Here is a 20,169-nt window from a genome sequence, read left to right on the forward strand (position 1 = left end):
CCAAATTCACTATTCAACCTCCTTCAGGTGGAGATAGAAACCTATTACACCTTTGAACAACACCGCTACAAAGGATCCGTGTAGAACACCCTCTACACTTGCAATCACCTTACACGTGGTGATTCAACTATTCCCCGTGTAGAATACTTTTTACACGCACAAGGGTTATACACACCATTTTTCTGATACAAGAGCTGATAGTGGGTAGGTTATCAGAAAACACTCCTCAATGAGTGAAATAAGAACAATACAGCGTAAACTATATCTCTCAAAATAAACAAAGATTAAGACTCAATGCTTAGAGAAGAGAGAATGAAAGCTTTGAATAAATGTTGTATGCTCTTGGTGCTGTGAATGTGAAGCCCTCAAATGATCTATTTATAGGCATATGAGACTTCATATTCAAATTAAAAAAGATTCCCATGTCAAAAACAACATCATTCACTTTTTCAAAAAAAATTCAAATAAAAGGTTCTTCTTTTTCAATTGTCAAAGACAACATCATTCATTTTTTCAAAAAAAAATCTAATATTTTACTTTTGGCATATGACAAAAGGAGCACACTTTCCTTTTTAAAAAAAATTCAAACCTAATCTTTTACTTTTTGCATATGACAAAAAGAGAACACTTTCATTTTCAAAAAATTCAAATATAATCTTTTACTTTTTGTATATGACAAAATGAGCACACTTTACTTTTTAAAATTTTCAAACAAAATCATATACTTTTTGTATAAGTCTAAAAAAGCATCAATCACTTTTGAAAATATTCAAATAAAACATACACATGTGAAAGATGACAATCAATCATCTTTAATATTTTCAAAGTTCAACCCTTTAATCAAGGCATGCACATGTAAAAGATGACAATCAATCATCTTTAATATTTTCAAAGTTCAACTCTTTAATCAAGGCATGCACATGCAAAAGATGATAATCAATCATCTTTCAAAATTTTCAAATTTAATTTTCAAAAATATTCATGCACATGTGGAAAATGTATTTTAATGCTTTATGATAAAATATTAATTTTGAGCATTAATCCTAATTTCAAAATTTAAGTGATTTACAACATTACTCTATGACTTTAATGTGAATTTGTTTCCTTCTTGCTCATACTTGGTTCTTTGATGTGCTTGACTCCATTGTGTGGACAACTTGAGTTTGAAACTCCCTCTTTGAATTCATTTGTTATCATCAAAATCCATGTGTAGATTTATAATCACATGAAACTTGAAACCTTGGGTTCAACAATAGTCTTCAAATGTGAGAATTGGAGTAAAAATGATGAAAAAGTCAGGATTTTTACATTATTTACAAAAATACAGTAATTTAGGCTGGTATTGACCGAAACGGTCGGTATTTGACTCAGTATGAAACACCTACCTCCCTTGTGCCGGTTACTGTTTTGGCACGGTAAATTCTGGCCATATGGGCTGATACGGTACGGTATCCAAACCCTTGAGCGTTATATATTTTCATGGGGATTTTTTCTTGCATGATTATTTGTACCTACTTGTTATTAAGGAGAATCCCAATAATCACGGCCAGAAAACTTGTTTTCAGCCAAGTCAACCAAATCAAGATCAAATCCTAGCTGTTTGCATTCATTGTAAATATTTTCATTTATTGTAAATTTTATTCTTGCACAATATCAGTTTCCATGTATATGTAGTTACCAAAAACAGCTTTTGCACTTGTATATATTTGGTTAAAAGATTAATGAAATGGTGTGGTGTTTTTCATTGAAACTGTATGCTTTAAATTTCTTATATGGTATCCAGAGAGCCGTTCTCCCACGAGCAAACAGATCCTACTCTCTAAGATGGCCTCCTCATCGGAACAAACTTCCACTCATCCACCCCACTCTCATCCCATCTCACCCACTGAAAATGCCCTCATCGCTCTCAATATCTCTACCTAGATCAATGAGAAATTGACACCATCTACATTCCCTCAATGGAGAGCTCAATTTGAAGCTCTCCTCATCGGCTATAATCTCCTTGACTATGTCAATGGCATTTCAAAGTGCCCTTCCCCTGTCGGCACTTCTTCCACCGAGTTAAATAAAACTCACTGGGTTCGTCAGGATAAATTAATCCTAAGTGCTATTCTGGCATCAACTTCCACCACCATTACTCCCCTCATCGCCATTGCCAAAACCTCCCATGAGGCTTGGCAAAAACTGAATCATATGTATGCCAGTAAATCTAGAACCCGAGCCATGCAACTCAAGGAAGAACTTACCTTGATTCAGTGAGGAACTCGTTCCATCCCTGATTATTTGCATGCGGTGAAAGCCCTTGCCGATGAAATCACCCTTATCGATCATTCCATCTCTGATGATGATCTTACCCTTTATGTTCTTAACGGATTTGGTTCTGATTTCAGGGAAATTGTAGCGCCGATTCGTGCCCGGGAAACATCCTTGGCCTTCGAAGAATTGCACAACATCCTTGTGGGGCATGAAAGCTACCTGCGACGTTTGGAGATGAAAACCCAGCAACTTGTAACTTCTGCAAATTTCTCTTATCGCAACAAGCCGAAGTCTGGTGGGTCTCAATCAAAAGGCACGTATAAGGCCAGTGGGCCTTCTCGGCCTCAAGGCCAAAATCGAAACTTCCAAGCCCAGCAAAATCGCAAGCCCTCTAATCCCTCCAACTAGCGTCGTTATCAACCAAAATGCCAATTTTGTGATCAAATGGGCCACATTGCCAAGTCTTGTCCCCAGCTTCACCCATCTGAAGTCACGGTCAACTGTGCCACTACGTCAAATCAACAAGAAAAAAATGGCTTCTTCACTCCGCTGCTTCTCACAATATTACTGGTGACTTGGCGAATTTATCTATTCACTCTGAGTATGATGGTACTAATGAAGTTGTTATTGGTGATGGGTCAGGTTTGGCTGTCTCACATATTCGTTCATTAACTTTAAATTCTCCAAATCGGACTTTTATTCTTCGTGATACTCTTTGTGTCCCCAATATTTGCAAAAATTTAATTTCCGTTCATCATTTCACCTCTCAAAATAATGTTTTTGTTGAGTTTCACCCCTCTTATTTTCTTGTGAAGGATCGAATTATGGGAGCGACCCTACTAAGAGGAGCATGTGAAAGCGGCGTTTACATTTTTCTGAAATCACTGGTGGGCTCCTCTTCCCCAATGGTGGCTAACGTGCATGAACAGACCTCGTTTGATGGGTGGCACAAGCGTCTTGGACATCCGTCATCTAAAATTGTCCAACATCTTGTCAAAAAATTTTCACTTCCTGTTATGAATAAAACAATGAACTCTTTGTGTTCCTCTTGTTCTATTAATAAACCTCATCAACAACCTTTTTAATCCACGAGTTTTCAGAGTAATGCTCTTCTAGATCTTATTTATACTGATGTATGGGGTCCCGCTCATTGTCTTGGTCTTGATGGTTCTCGTTTCTATTTACTTTTCGTTGACCATTACACTAAATATATGTGGTTTTATCCCATCAATGCGAAGTCTTATGTTAAGACCATTTTTCCTCAATTCAAAACTCTTGTCGAAAAGCGTTTTCAAGCAAAAATTAAAAGTCTCTACTCTGACAATGGTGGCGAATAGATCGGTCTCAAACCATTTCTTTCTCTCCATGGCATTAGTCACTACACTACTGCCCCTCACACCCCTTAACAAAATGGTGTTTTTGAACGTCGTCATCGTCACTTGGTTGAGACTGGCCTTACCTTACTTCATGATGCCAATCTCCCTCTCTCATATTGGCCCCATGCTTTCCAAACTGTCACATATCTTATAAACCGTCAACCCACCCCTCTTCTTCAAAATAAATCTCCATTTGAGGCTCTTTTTGGTCAAAAACCAAACTACCTCAAATTAAAATTTTTCGGATGTCTATGTTTTCCCCTTACCAGGCCGTATAACACCCACAAACTACAGCCCAAGTCCAGCCCATGTGTCTTCATTGGGTACTCTACAACCCAAAACGCCTACAAGTGTTTTGAGCCCATTACCCAGAAGATTTACACCTCTCAGCATGTCCTTTTTGATGAAGCCCGAACCCTAGCCTCCCTCAGTTCCTCTCCGAATTCATCTTCTTCTTCTCCATCTTGCGTGCCACACCCACACGATGTCGTTCCGTTCGCACCTGCAGCCTCCTCACTGCCGCCATCGCATGCTGTACCAGTGGTCTTGGAAATTGTCTCCGCCACGGTCTCATCTCCTCCAGGTAATCTCCCTACATCTTCTCCTAATGACATTCTAGATTCTCAAAATCATTCGGATTCAACATCTCTATTGCCTGTACATGTGCTTGAATCTCACTATGAATCTGCTCCTCGTATATCTCCCTCTTCCCCTTCCCCTATTTTTCACTCCGAACCCATTCGGTCACTTCCCACATCCACACAACGCACACACTCCATGACCACCAGATCTATGAATAATATCTTCAAACCCAAACAACTCAACGTTGTCACCAAACATCCCCTTCCCCCGTGTCTTGAACCAACGTGTGTGACCCAAGCCTTATCCACGCCTCAATGGCGTGCTGCCATGTCCGAGGAGCTCACTGCCCTTATGAGACACGGCACATGGGACTTAGTTTCCCCTCTAGTTGGCTCAAATCCCGTGGGTTGTAAGTGGGTCTTTCAGGTTAAGCGAATGGTTGATGGCTCGATAGACCGATACAAAGCCCGCCTTGTTGCGAAAGGGTATAATCAAAGAACTGGGATTGATTACACGGAGACCTTTAGTCCCGTTGTAAAGCCTGCCACTATTCGATCTGTTCTTACAGTTGCTGTTATGCAAGGCTGGGTTCTAAGACAAATGGACGCGAACAATGCGTTTCTGCATGGGGACATGGCTGAGGATGTGTATATGAGTCAACCTCCAGCGTTCAAGGATCCGTCCAAACCCAATCATGTGTGCAAATTACGGAAAGCAATTTATGGCCTTATGCAGGCCCCTCGGGCCTGGTACTCCACACTCAGGGATTCACTTCTTCACCTTGGTTTTCATAACTCTAAGGCTGACTCATCTCTCTTTATTTATCAAAGTGGCTCCATTATATGCTATTTTCTGGTCTATGTGGATGACCTTGTGCTCACTGGAAATGATTCCAGCTTTGTGCACTCTATCATTCAGCAACTTGGTGTTACATTCTCTTTGAAAGACATGGGCCCCCTTCACTATTTTTTGGGTGTGGAAGTTGTCCCAACCCGTGCAGGTTTGTTTCTATCCCAGCATAAATATATCCGTGAATTGCTGTCCAAAACCAACATGTTTGGTGCTAAGGATCTGTCCACTCCTTTATCTACTAGTATATCCTTAAAACTGGTTGATGGTACTGCTTCCTTTGATAGCATTGAATTTCGACAAGTTACTGGGAGTCTTCAATATCTTTCCCTTACTTGTCCCGATATATCCTTCGCTGTTAACAAGTTATCTCAATTTATGCACAAGCCCACCATTACACACTGGACAACAGCAAAAAGATTACTTCGATATCTCAAGCAAACCATTTTTCACGGCATTCAGCTTCGAAAGGACACTCCTTGGCATCTTATGATATACTCCGATGCTGATTGGGCTGGGAATGTTGATGATCGTTCCTCTACCTCTGCCTATATTAGTTTTCTTGGTACCAACCCAATCTCCTGGAGCTCCAAGAAACAAAGGGCTGTTGCACGCTCTTCTATAGAAGCTGAATACAGATCCTTAGCTAATGCAGCCTCAGAAACTGTGTGGTTACTTGGCCTTCTCAATGAACTTGGTTTTCCTCTCAAAGATCCACCTTCTTTGTTATGTGACAACCTTGGAGCAACTCATCTAAGCTTTAATCCAGTTTATCATTCTCGCATGAAGCACATTCAAATAGATCTCCATTTTGTCCGTGACTTAGTTCAAAAAAGGACTCTTCATGTCAAACATGTACACACCCAGGACCAGCTTGCAGACTTGCTAACCAAACCATTGTCACGGCAACGTACTGAACTTCTTCGATCCAAGATTGGTCTTGCCGATAGAAGCCCTATCTTGCGGGGGCGTATTAAGGAGGATCCCAATAATCACGGCCAGAAAACTTGATTCCAGCCAAATCAACCAAATCAAGATCAAATCCTAGCTGTTTCCATTCATTGTAAATATTTTCATTTATTGTAAATTTTATTCTTGCACAATATCAGTTTCCGTGTATATGTAGTTACCAAAAACAGCTTTGCACTTGTATATATTTGGTTAAAAGATTAATGAAATGGTGTGGTGTTTTTCATTGAAACTGTATGCTTTAAATTTCTTATACTTGTTGATTATACATGCAGTTTTTTTGTCTACTGCATGCGTTATTGCTTGATGTTTAATAGTCGTGCTCCCTATCTAAATTGGGGATTTATACCCCCACGCTTCATGTTGAAATATGCTTGGAGTTTGTTAGAGAATATTTTTTTTTATAGTGTGGATCTTCTGGTTTGTGTTGGTTCTTACAATAGAAAGTCACTTGGATTTGATTATTTATGCATGAGGAAACACAAGTTGATACTGAAAGTGATGACGAAGAATAGCAGATTTATAATCCCCTCAAGTTGCCAATGGGTTGGGATGGGAAGCCTATACCATATTGGCTGTATAAGCTTCATGGTCTTGGTCAGGTAGTTTATCCATTTAATTGTAAGAGCCTTTTGAGCTATATTGCCTCCTGTATTGGTTAAATTGCATGCATTGCAAGTTTTTAGTTATTATTCCGATCATTTTAGATATGCATCATGTCGTATGTAGTTTCTCTTTAGTTTATCCTAAATCATCTTGGAAGATTCTTTGATTACCTTGGATCAAATGCATGAAAAGAAAGTAGTATTGTTTATTATTGATTTCCAAACCATGGAGACTAGGGAAATAAGAGTGGCTTATCAGGCACTGGTGTCTGTTATGGTAGACATCTTTTATGAGATTCTTTGTGGCTCTCACGATTGTATTTATTTTTTTCAATGCATCTCAGGAATTCAAGTGTGAGATACGTGGGAACTATAGTTACTGGGGATGTAGGGCTTTTGAAAGGCATTTCAAGGAATGGCGTCATCAGCATGGTATGCGCTCCCTGGGTATTCCAAACACCAAGAACTTCAATGAGATCACATCAATCGAGGTATGCTTTTGCATAAATTCTTAGTCCAATGGATTTTCTCTATATCACTTATTAGCATGAGTCGATCAAGTCAACAGTGTCAACTGTTTTTCTCTCATTCTGGCATTTTTGTTACTCTGGTTGGGTTCTTGAATAATTGGACTAACAACACCCAGTTGAGACAAGGATAGCCAAAGTGATAGTGGGTTGTTAATTTGTTAATAATAATCCTAAGTATAGTTTATCATTGGCATCTATGTGGAATTTTGGTTCATTTGTTCTTGTTGTTCTGCCATAGATTATGAAAATCCTGAAAATGCCTGTGTCTTTGTGAACTGTTCTGGGTTTTTGAAATTGATTTTAAATTTCACATCATGAAATTGGTTTTAAAACTAACAGAGCTCAACTTCATAACACATAGAAGTCTTACACGACTACTTGCTTATTGGTTGGTTATTATGCTGCATTCTGGCCAAACAAAACAAGGACTACATACATATTGATATCTACCCTATTTGTCTTGTGGAAGATCAGGAATGTGTGCTTATAATCCATGACCAACTGATGAGAGCATGTGCCAAGTCTTTTTTTTTTTTTTTTTTGTTTAGCACTAATAATAGTCTTGTGGGTTGTCAAAGCTCAATTGACAAGAGTTATGGAATATGTGAGAAATCACATGATTAAAGTGGATAAGGGGCTGGACCTAGTCGTGGGTTTGGGTGGTGGGTCGAAAACGGATGAGGGGTGGGCGGGGGGTAGATTCTATGGGTTTGAAGGCCTCAAGTGCGCTAGCAAAGGGTGTTTCGACGCCGTCACAGATAGGGTTGTTGGACACCGGCATCACCATTCACACTAGTGTCACTTAGGACATCGGTAGCTTGTCGTCTGACTACCCTCAATCACTAGTTGCAAATGGAGTTGGTACTTTTTTCTAAGGTTCACTTTCAGTTGAAGATGAGGGTCCTTCCAGGGTCTTGAGTACTTTGGAAGAAACAGACGAGCCTCTTTTATAAGATGAAAATGAGGTAATAGAAGGTAGTGCTTCCCCTACTTATTCTATGCCTCCTTAGGGAGCAGTAAGGTTTGACAAAGTGACACAAAAAGGATCGTCGAGGGGTGGAGCACATACAAGCAATGTCCTCGTTGATGGAGGGGAGGAACCTTTAATGGTGATAGTAGCAACAATGGACAACAACCATATATCTGTTGAGGAAGTTCGGGATTTGAATGCAGGATATGGTGGGGAGGAAATTGTGGGTTTGTCATTGGTGCCTTGTGAGGAGGAATGTTTAGGGTTGAGAGTGCAATTAGGTATTGTGTCTGGGGATAATGTTGTTTTACTGGTTTCTCTTCCTCTGATAAACAATATAGCGGGTTTACCATCGAATTGGGTTTTGCATAAGGTTAAAAAAATTCAGCATATTGTGGGGCTTTCACATGGAGGATGGGAAGACCAATTTAAAGCACTACTCACTGCAATTAAGGCGAGCCACTCGCATGAAACCAAATCAAGTTTTAAGAAAAGTAGGGATTTAAAGTTTCTTTCTTGGACAATCAACTACGACGCTAAGGGTGATAGCTCAAGTTGAAAGAAGACTAAGGGAGGGCATTATGAAGACGTTCTCGTAAAAGGAGTTTTGGGTGGAGTATTAGTCTTATGGGATACAAGGGGTTGGGGTTGGGGAGGTGTGTTCTATTCCAATTCGGACTTAATGTATTTTGGGTAGTTTTCATGGGCTTTTTGGGTTATTAGGAGCTCTCTAGTATGGGCTAGACGTTTTCTTGTATATGTCCAGTGTACTTGGTTACTCCCATTGATATATATAATATTTTTATTTATAAAAAAAAAATATTCTCAGTTTATATCTTGATAATTCACCTGTATGTTCCAACATTTAAACACAGGAAGCGAAAGATCTGTGGAAGAGAATACAAGAACGGCAAGTAGTGAACAAGTGGTGCCCGGATCTTGAAGAGGAATATGAAGACAGAGAGGGTAATATCTACAATAAGAAGACATACAGTGATCTGCAGCGGCAGGGATTGATTTGAGAAGAGCAGTTATTTTGGAAAATCTTCATGTGTTTTGTGCTTTCGAAGGGGTAAGAGATCTTCCCTTGGAATTTTACTGTATTTTTGAGCTTCATGAAGACGCCCTTCTCTTTGGGGGTGAAACCATTTGTTGGTATCAAAGCCTTTAGCGTTTAGACAAAACGCATGGCCCTTTATCCCTGCAATCTCCAGACCATTCAAAATGTTGGAGTATTATCATAACGCGTCCCATGTTCACTCATCAATGAGACAGGTCAGCCGGCAGGTTCTCTCTTTTCTGTGGAAGGGAAAGCGAGTCCAAGTGAAGCAAGATGGCATAAGAGTGGAATTCCTCCCATCCAGCCATTTACCTTACGCATAACTTAATACAGTAATTTGTAATGTTTCAAATTTTAGTATTGCTAATTGGAATTGCTACAATATTAGACAACCGCTTTGCTAACTAAATAATGCTTCTATTACAATACTTTTTCTCCAAATAGATGCAATAGATAATTTTGGTTCTTAATTTCTTTCCAAATACATCCCTGCATGAGAAGGTGGGGAAAACAAAAGGTGGACACTCAAGAGTTGATAACGTTGTACGTGAAAAATAGGAACTGGATACTTGTACCAATGAAGGCATAGTGATATGAGAGCCAGTGAGCAAAGATTAATGGGCATAGGTGTCAAGCCTCTAAATCCCAGCGGTCGTGTAGTCGTCCCTGTTTCTTTCAAAATACTGTTGATTTTATAGAAGTTTAAAGTTTGGAGCTATTTGCAAGTTTTCTTGCTAGAAGTTGAAGAGAGGTCCACGGTGGCAATAAGCGAGTTGAAGACTAATGGCCAAGAACGAGAAGGATGCTTGTTGCAGACTGGCAGCGGCGGCAGCCAGCAGGAGAGAAGTTGGAACGAGCTTGTCGCTAAAGGTGGGGGGTTGACACTGTGGATTGGATGGTTGGGGTGCTTTTACTTTTCTTTTATGCTAGCCCACCCAACACAAAAATGTAGCTACTTTTCCTACCTACCACCAACGATAGAATAATAACAAAAATTCTAATCATTTTTTACGTTATATAATAAAAAAATGATGCAATATAAGTATATAAAATTTTTGAAATAATAAAAAAATGATGCAATATAAGTATATAAAAATAACATTATATAAAATTTTTGATATAATAATATTTATGATAAAGTTTTATATATAGTTATTTTTATATATTTCTTATGTATTTTATTAATATAACTAACTCTATAATTTTTTTAATGTAAAATTATTATTTTAATTAATTATATTAATAAATCGTATAAAAAATATATAAAAGTGAAGCTGAACTACTTACACGAAAAACTTTTTTTGCTTATATTATAATTGGATTATATGATATCTCTCTCAATGGTGTGGAGGCTATTCATCATGCAATTTGTCATTAATTTTTATTTTTTGGTCATTTATCAAAGATATGTCCACCCAGCTACCAGGTCAGGTCGGACAGATGAAGGGGTATCCTCATCGCTAAATTCCGCAATGCCTCTGTCGGAACTCGGGAGCACCCGATTACTCTGCGTTGCTCCCTTCAAATTTCTTGCTAGCGCGTCACCTTTTTATTGGACAGTCACTGAGACGTGGTCACTTTCAAGGCTACAGTGAATCAAGTTCCCAAAAACTCCGAGGAATCTTCCGTCATAAAGTCGAAATACCAAGGGTAATATAGTCATACCTATACCAACTCCGCTCGGCGTCTGGGCCTGAGACTCCCTTGGCCCTAACTTGCTCTTAACTTCATACACAGTTCCACATTTATGCTCGTACTCTGTCGGTGGCTCTCTCGTCTTTAACATTTCGATCCCAATCTCTTAACACCCCGGCGATCCCTTCGTACCGATGAGTCGCCGTCCGGTTGCCCGACTTCCGTCCACTTGTTAGGGCTTTTGTCTTCTCTGAGTGGCCGGGCGGTTCAACGTCATAATGTCTCGAAATTAGGGTTCGGGTTTCTGATTGGAGTGCTCGATTTTGTTGAGAGGCTTCACGGCTGGGGTTCTGATGCCTAGTCTCATCGGCGATCAACCATTCGGGTTCTCGAGACTAGGGTTTTGAGTTTCGATCTGAGTGCCAAATTTTGCTTACGAATTTGAAAATAGCTTTTCCGTTTCGGTTCGGGAGGCTCCTGTTCGGTTTTCTAGTTTGTTTCAAAGATGCCGAAGAGTTCGCGGCACAAATCGAGCAAACACAGTTCGAGGGAAGCGAGGGAGTACTCGGACTCGGAGAAAGATTCGAGCTTGAAGGATCGGAAGGGCAAAGAAGAGAGTGGCGGTGGCTCTAGGGTTTCGAGGGACTCAGGCTCGAGTGAGAAGCGGAAAGTAGATTCTCTGAAGGATGCCAAGGACTTGTACGGGTCTGGGAATGGGAATTATTCTGAAGATCATGGCCCTTCAAAGCGAAGGAGGGAGCGGGCTGCCGACGGAGTTAGCGATCGGTGGAATGGCGGCGATGATGATCGGACTGAGGTTTCAAAGAAGTCCAAGGAGTCGAAGGCTATGGGTGAATCGAAGAGTAGTAGCAGCAGTAAGAGAAGAGAGGAGGGTGTCGGAGTGAATGGTGAGAGTGAGGAGGCAAGGAAGAGTAGTGGGAAGCACCGGGATTCGGGTCGAAAGGAGAGTAGGGAAGTTGGCTTTGAAAAAGAGAAGAAGATTAAAGATGGGAAAAGTGAGAGGCTGGCCATTGATAACGAGGAACAGCGGGAGGCAAAGAAGGCGGTAGAAAAAACTGGTAAGGTAACTGGTTAGATTGTTGGTTAATATGATTTTCTGTGATTTTTAATCGCATTGTAACCTTACCCCTCTCTTGTTATGACTAATGATGGATGTTAAAGTTTTAGAACATTAGGTCGTATCCAGCATACGAACTAGATACCATTAGAACTTGAGGTTGTGAGAGAGGACCTTGAAGTTTTTGAGTGCTGATCTCAAGCATCATAAGTGGAAGAATATTTTCTTTTTACTTATAAAAAAAAAATATTTTCCTTTTGATCTAGTTTTACGTCCCAATTACTCTTTGAATTAACTTTGTGCCATTTCAGTGGCCGAGGGGCTTAAATACATTAGATTTCTTACTTATGTTAAATTCTTTTGGTGCCTAATCTTTCTATCTTAGTTATATCTCTAGTACTTCTGAAAAAATATTTTAGATATTTCTCATGTTTTCTTCTGATTGGAAAAAATGATACTAGTACATTTTGATGCGATAGTCTTACATATCCAGCAATTGTTCTCATGTTTATTACAAGAAAACACTGCTAAGTGCGTTTCTGCTCTTTTAACCTGAAGCAATTATTAGAATCAGAAACATCACGATTACTAATGAGGAGCACCATTTCACGTAGTGCCTAAGATGTGCTGTAGCTATGCTAAAGAAGGTAGCTATTGAACTTCAAAATCTAAATTGTTAGTTTATTTATTATGCTAGTCCAATTCATGGGATCGTGTAATGAACACCACAAGTTTTTATGCTAGTCCAGTTCTCGACCCTATCAGATTTTTCCCTACAGAATGTGTGGGATTTGGAGAGAATGGGAGTTAGATTAACCAAACCAAGTGAAGTGTTATGCTTTTTTTTTTTTTTTTTTTCCCTCCCTGGGTTTTCTCAAGATAATCATGGGTTTCAGCTTATTTTACACGAGTTCTTATGGAATAATGTTTTAGGATTAGTAGTTAAAGGTGGTTTATTAGTGGTCAAGAGAATTAAATATTGGGAACTAGGAATCTTTCCTGAGATACTGATGATACAAGCATGTTTTTACACTTTTAAGTTAAAAATAAAGGAATGTTAAAACTTATTGCATACAAATTAATGTTATACCATTTGTATGTCCACAAATATGTCCAGATCCTATGAGAAGATGTTCATATTTCTGAACTTAGTTTTTATGCCAACTTAATTGGATTGACTATTTGAATAATTTTTTTTTCCATCTTTTACTTTCTAGGTCAACATACTTTGTTAAGTCTTTTGTAATGATGTCTTTTTGTGTCGCCACCCACGCCTTTTTGGGCATTCACACGCTTTCTTTGGTACCTCAGATTTTACCACAGTATCACTAGAACTAGCAACTGTGTTGTACTACTAATTTTGGGTGTTCCCTGGGAGATAGTTATAATTATCATAGATGGATCTTCAGTTGTTTTTTTTTTCTAGTCTGATGTAGGTATTTCCTTTATATATGTCTTGTGTACAGTGTCATAGGTATTCTGTGGGATTTTGCAGACGTCGAAGAAATAAATTCTAAGGTTTTAGCATTTTCTATTCCTAGCTTGTATTTAGGTGTTTTTTCTTGTATATTTCCTGTGTACTTAGGCTATGCCTATTTACTTGTCAATAGGCATAGAAACCCCTAAGGGTTGGCTCAAGTGGTAAAGGCCTTGGGCTTGGGGGTATGCTCCCCCTAGGTCTAAGGTTCGAATTCCCTTGGGTGCAAACAACTCTATGGGCTATCGGATTGGGGGATTTTTCCTTTGAATTATCTGAGGTGCACTTGTGGGAAAATCTTTACCGAGGGTGTGTGCACCCCTAGGATTAGTCAGGATGCTTCTCCCGGACACTTGATGCCAATTAAAAATAAAACTAAAAAATTCTTAGCTTTTTGTAAACTGTGATTTGTTGAGTCGGGTTTTATTTTTCCAGATAATATTATGAAGTAATGTGCTTGGTTTGAGTTTGGGGTGTGATTGCTCGCATGATATGACTTCAATGAGAAGCATTCTGTTTGTATATTCCTGATTTTTAATGCACTGCCCACCTAACTTATCTTTCCTACTTATAAAAATAATAATAATAAAAAAAAACTTTCCTGCAATTATGATAATGTCTCCTGCGTTCACTAATAACATTTCTCTATTTTAGTATTAATCTATTTTCTAGAACATCCTTCTTTTCATGTGTTTGGTGCCCATCTAATGTGGACATACTGAAAGCAGGCTGATGATCTCTGTTTTTTTTTTAGATGAATAAAAATTTTATTGAGACAAGTAACAAGGCTAAGCCAAGTACCCATGAAGTATTCAAAAACTGAACCTATTACATGTCAGGAACTAGAAAAAGAAACAAGAAAATCATGGACACTAGTTATATTAAATACAATAGCTGAATCCCATTGAAATAAGGAATTAAAGAAAAAACATCTAAGTTCATCCACTGAGTGTTCCTTATCTTCAAAGCATTGACATTCCTCTCAGTCCTAATGCACCGCATAAGGCATAAAAGGTATCATATTCCAAACAGCAGCTATTTGCACATTACCCCTTAAACCTTTCCAGCAAGAAAAAAGGCCTACCGGGTACCTTGGCATCACCCAGGCCATACCACACCTATTGAACACTTCATACTATAACAAACTGGTCATATCACAGTGATCTTTTCTTGGATTAACTATTGCCACATCATGCCTCAAGAACACAAAAATAATTGCATATGCATTTGCTTGGTATGATTATTCTTTTTTTTTTTTTTTTAAAATCACAAACTCCTTGATTACCCTTACATCCTAAGTAGTATTCAGGGTGAAATTCATGCTTGATCATAGTTTGTGGTTGCTTGTTAAAAAGCTTCGTCTTACTTGCCAAAAAATAATCTGTGGTTGCTCATCATGGCATGACAACTCCTTTTCCAGTTTTTTTAAGACATAATGGTGGTTGAGCCATTATATAATATTTTAGTAATGGTTGATGAAAAAAAAAAAAAGAAGACACATTCACTATTGTAACTTTTCAACTGCGTGGTAGTCATGGAGTTCAGATAAGTATTAAGTTTGAGTGAGACATAGGAGGAAATAGCATTTTATAATTGTATGCACTGCAATTATACCTTATGAAAGATGTATCGCATAGGAGTGTGGAGAACTGATGTATCTGTTATCTTTGGTAATTTTTTTTTTTTTTGATTGGTTTTTGCTCTTGATTTTTCTTTGATAAGAAAGAACAGTTGACATGTGGAGTACAATATATTAGTTTTGAACAACCTTGAATACGGTGTTGGATGTAAAACTGGACTATGAACCCACTGTGTTAGTCAGTTTTCATAAGTAATTGTGTTATTGAACTTTTTTTTAATTAGGTGCTTCTCTTATATGCGACCCGTGTGCATGGGCTTTGCCTTTTATGTCATTTAATAAAATTTTTTATTAACCATACAAAAGTTGTGCTAATGAAGAGCTGAGTCATTGATATTACATAATTAAACTTTGTTTTGGGAAGAAAGTGTTTTATTAATAAAATTAGTGTAAATATGTGTTATATAATAAATGCTGTAAACTCATAGTGGCTTAATTCATGAATTGAGTCAAATGGGCACTTTTATTCATTTTTTTGTGATAACTTGATTGATCAACAAAGAATCTTGTTAATTTCAAGTTCAACTTAAAGAAGCATTAGTCTGATTTGTGACCTAGTTCCCTGCCTCTTTTATTGTTATTTCCCTTATTTTTTCAGTGGACTTGACACATTTTATTAATGAGATATGACTTATATAAGAAAACCATAAATGAGATATGAAGACTGTGTTATGAAGTTTTATATGAAAACCATGTAGATGATCCAAACTTCTGTGGTTGGAACTCCAATTAACATCTTCAGTTCTACCTGCTTGTAGATTTGAATGCCCAGGATGAGCTGCAAAGTACTGATGAAAACCAGCTTGAGAGACGAATGAGGAAAAGAAGAGATGGTTCTGGTGATTGGGAAAAGCATCAAGATGACATTCGAGAGATTAATGATAGACGATTATCATCTAGGGATGATATTGGCAAGGATGGGCGACAGAAGGATGAAAAGCGTAAGGATGAGAGGTGTAAAGACAAGTATCGGAATGACTTGGATAGGAATAACAAGCACCGTGATGAGAAGAAAAGTGATGAGCATGCTGCCAAAGATCATACTAGTATCAAATCTGATGATAAGCATGCAAAGGTTGAAAAGGATGCTGCAGAAATACGACATAAGAGAATCAAGGATGGTGACCGTGATCAAGAGCGTGATAAGGATCGTGGTTGGGAGCGAGACCGGGATCGTGAGCTAGAGGTTAGCCGAGATCGTGATCGTTGCCAGGACCATGAACGCGAAGGTGATGGAGACCGTGGGCGTGATCGCAACTATGATCGTGGCCGTGACAGTGACCGTGACCATGACGTAGATTGGGGACGTGATTGGGATCGTGACCGTGGTAGGGATCGTAGTTGTGATCGTGGGCATGAGCATGACCATGACTATGATCACGACCGAGACCGAGACCAAGACCGTGACCGAGATCGGCATCGTGACCGTGATGGGTCCCATCTTGATGGCCGGGGTGCTAGATACAAAGATGGCAGGGGTAAGAAAAGATCACCAGATGATTGTGACGATTCTAATGATAATAAGACTAGACTTGTCAAAGCTCACTATCCTGACACGGAAAATAAATCTTTTATTGGTGGTAAAGTTGAATCAGATGCTGATAGGGGGAGATCTCAATCACGCCAACCTCATGTTGACACTACTATTAGTAGCAACAGACTGAGAACTTCGCCCAGCTCCAGTGTTGTTGCAGACGAGTACAGGTAGTTGTCTTACTTCCACTCCATTTAGTTGGGAATCTGGTTGGAGTTAGCATATTTTGTTTATGTAAATTATCTTTTGAATTGTCTTTGCTCTGGCAATTTTTATGGTGATTTTCTAGGTATGCTTGTGTTAGTATTTATCAGGCTATTTGGGTTTATTATATTGAAACATATTCTTGTACTATGTTAAAACTGTCTCAGGCGAGCCTGCATAGAAATGCACTGTGGCAAACTCTTTGTTTTTTTTCCTTAATTTTCATATTTGTGGGTTTTTTTTTTTGTGGAGAAAAGAGGGGAGCATAAGTTTTGTGGGACATGAAATATACTTGTTGGTCCATGTTTATGGTTGTTCATTTGTTGCCCTAGGAAACCATCTTTAGTTGTATACTAGTTAAAATTATTTTGATTGTGGGTCCATGGTAAAAGTGGTGATATTATATATATATTACTGTGTTGATCATGTTGAGGAAAGAGTACTATGGTTGATTGTTTTGTAACCAACACTGTCATTATCTTTTGTACTAATATATTTTTATGTCTCATTTGAGATGAAATATATGGAACTTGAATTCACATGAAATTCTTTTAACGGTCAATAGAATTTTATTGGTTTGCGATTTGAACCATATATATTCTTTTGAAGCATGTCGAAATCCAGTAAATTTGAATTACTTCTATTTCTCTGTGTTTCAGGCATTTGGACCCAGAAGATGTTAAGTACAGGGATAATAAGTCTGAACAGAGGCCCAGAGGAATTTCTTCGAGAGAGGTAAGTGTTTTATCTGGAGTGCCAGAAAAAGGTACCAAGTACAGATCCACAGAGAATTCCATCAAAATGGATGACAGCCATTTAGGGGATATGTCTACTGAAAGGTCTTCAAGTTCTAAGGCATCACCTAAGGGCTATGTTGAAAGATCTCCTTCATCTACAAGTATTGACCGAAAGTATATGAATAGAACTGGTGTTAGACGGAGTCTTGATATTGAAGAAACAGGGCGAAGGAGCGTTGCTTCTATTGATGCAAGAGATTTCTCTACTACTGAGGACAGGCCGTATCGTGAACTTCCATCAGAAAAGCCTCTTTTGGATGATTCCCCTCGGGCAGATTCACCTTATTACAACAGAACTGGTCAGAGCAATGTGTCTTCTTTGATTCCCCTACCATCTGCATTTAGAGCTGGAGGTGACGGCCCTTCTTTTGTGGGTTCATTTGAAGAAGATGGTAGACTGAACTCCACTGCTCGTTATAAGAGGGGTAGTGATTCCAGTTTGGCAAGAGGACATGGAAATGCATGGAGAGGTGTCCCAGGTTGGTCTTCACCTGTACCAAATGGCTTCATTCCTTTCCAACATGGACCTCCTCATGGAGGTTTTCAGGCAATGATCCCACAGTTTCCGTCACAACCTTTGTTTGGAGTTAGACCTGCTATGGAAATTAACCACTCTGGGATTCATTATCATATCCCTGAAGCTGACAGGTTTTCTGGTCACTTGCGCCCAGTTGGCTGGCAGACTATGATGGATGGTTCAGGCCCCCCTCCTCACTTGCATGCATGGGATGGAAGTAATGGTTCAGGCCCTCCTCACATATATGGGGGTGCTGAATGGGACCCAAAAAGGAATTCAATGAATGGTAGGGGGTGGGAATCTAATATGGACTTGTGGAAAGGACAAGATGGTGATATTAAAAGGGAATTGTCTTCCCCATCCCATAAAGGGGATCATCCAGTGCAGGTCCCTGTAGATGATGCTTTGGCTGTGAAGGCAGGTCAGAGGTATCATAATGAAGGGAACCATCATGAGGTTTTGGCAAAAACCACTGAAATAAGTTCCACTGACACTTCTCCACCACAAGAGACTTCTGAGGTTCTGCCTAAACCTGGCCATGGGAATGCAGCTGATCCTTCAAAATTTTCAAGTGATGATGTTTCTCATTTCAGCCGCTTTTATCTTTCTAAGCTTGATATCTCAGCAGAATTTGCACATCCTGAGTTGTATAGTCGGTGTATAAGCTTACTGGATATTGAACAAAGCACAACTATGGATGAGGGCACCACTATGGATGGATATGTGGAGGTAGAGAATCTTGACAGAAGTCTGTTACTTGCTTTGCTTTGGAAAATTTCTGGACTTATTGATAACTGTTGCATCAATTCTTTTATGATGTGACAGGATGGAGGAAGAACTGGTCTTAAATACTTCAATGACTTATCCAGTCATTCGCTTTTTCCTGCCATAAAAGAAGATTCTGTTCTTCAGGTAAATTTTATGATGGACGAACATATTAAAAAGTTGCGACTCCTGGATATTTATTTTTAGGTTGTTTTAGTCGTCGCTTGTAATGGTTTGCATGGTAGCGTGTCTGTGGGCTACAACTGGTGGTCAGGATGCATGCTTCTAATTAGAGGTTTATTAAAGTCTTAGAAATCTTTACTTTAAAGCTAAACAATACCTTTAGTTGCCTAGTATTTAGTAATTTATGTATGATACTTGCAAACTAAGCATATCTGTTTTCTCTTGTTGGACAAAGAATATTGCCCAAATTTTATATACAAGACTAAATGTATGGGTATTGATTCTAGATTCTCGTTAGTTGACATGCTTTCTGACTTGCAGAGAGCCTTGGACCTCTACAAGAAGCAGAGGGTGGAAGTAGTGGGATTACTGTCAGTTAGAAGGGGAACATTAGGCATTATTTCGGCATCAAACCAGGAGACAGTAGAAGAGCAAGCCTTTGTCTGTGAGGTGGTGGAAGCAGAGGAGCCAGTCCCAACTATGGACGTTAAAATGCCAAGTGCACACATATCAACTGTAGATCAGAATAAAGTGGAAGCTGTTTCAACTGATGTCATGCAGGAAACTGTGGAGCCAGTTTCATCGCCTGATCCCGTGGTGCAGAATTGCATTGGTATCCCTCAGATGGAAGCACCATGCCTGGCTATTGGTGGTGAGAACCCAGGAGAACCACTGCCAGTTTCCAGCAGTGAGAGCAAGGTCAGCATGCCTCCCAAAGAGATGAATTTGGACGTTGCAGATGGGGCTTGTCTTCTGACACGGGAGCATGATTCACAGTCGACTACCAATTTCCCCATGGATGGTGAGAACTTCAACTGGATTGGCATGACCACCAATGGCAGTAGCTCTTCCTATAGTGCAGAGGAAGGGCTTTTGAGTGATGCCATAAATGGGCCTAAATGTTTTCCGGTTGGTTCTCCAAGGGCTTGTGAGGCTTTGATGCCTGGGTCAAATGAGTCTCAGTCGGTAATTTTAAGTCGGATACATCGTTCTCCTGAAAGTACACATTGAGACAATTTCTATAACTCTGCTTTCTATATTGCATTTTTGGTTTAAGGTATTTTTGTTGCTTCTCTTCGGTAAGGAAATTAGAACAAAAAGAAAAGTAAAAATAAAAAATAAAAAGAAAAAGAAATGGGAAAT

At 39.1% G+C, this 20,169-nt stretch overlaps 1 protein-coding gene and 1 pseudogene across 3 annotated transcripts; both read left to right on the forward strand.

Annotated features, from left to right (window-relative positions):
- The window catches only part of LOC122314207, a 29,671-nt pseudogene extending 20,033 nt beyond the window's left edge, over window positions 1-9,638 (forward strand).
- A 1,032-nt stretch (window positions 9,639-10,670) lies between these two features.
- Window positions 10,671-20,086, forward strand: LOC122313500 (uncharacterized protein DDB_G0283697-like). Of its 3 annotated transcripts, XM_043128574.1 has the most exons (6): window positions 10,671-11,911; window positions 15,785-16,504; window positions 16,613-16,730; window positions 17,424-18,807; window positions 18,904-18,990; window positions 19,348-20,086. In XM_043128574.1, exons 1-6 carry the CDS (start codon window positions 11,338-11,340, stop codon window positions 20,035-20,037), a joined length of 3,573 nt encoding a protein of 1,190 aa, XP_042984508.1. In that variant the 5' UTR covers window positions 10,671-11,337; the 3' UTR covers window positions 20,038-20,086. The 3 variants fall into 3 exon arrangements, with proteins under 3 accessions (XP_042984508.1, XP_042984506.1, XP_042984509.1); XM_043128572.1 differs by having other exon boundaries at window positions 10,673-11,911; window positions 15,785-16,730; XM_043128575.1 differs by having other exon boundaries at window positions 11,776-11,916; window positions 15,785-16,730.
- Window positions 20,087-20,169: the final 83 nt, after the last annotated feature.

This window comes from Carya illinoinensis, chromosome 6 (genome assembly GCF_018687715.1).
Source record: "Carya illinoinensis cultivar Pawnee chromosome 6, C.illinoinensisPawnee_v1, whole genome shotgun sequence".
In the NCBI taxonomy this organism is placed as follows: Eukaryota; Viridiplantae; Streptophyta; class Magnoliopsida; order Fagales; family Juglandaceae; genus Carya; species Carya illinoinensis.

Bases quoted from the DNA above. Each gene is read 5' to 3' on its own strand.
- LOC122313500 (XM_043128572.1), top strand. From the start codon at position 11,338: ATGCCGAAGAGTTCGCGGCACAAATCGAGCAAACACAGTTCGAGGGAA. The intron at 16,731-17,423 runs GTAGTTGTCTTA...TCTGTGTTTCAG, and splicing joins GTTGTTGCAGACGAGTACAG to GCATTTGGACCCAGAAGATG. The intron at 18,808-18,903 runs GTAGAGAATCTT...ATGATGTGACAG, and splicing joins CTATGGATGGATATGTGGAG to GATGGAGGAAGAACTGGTCT.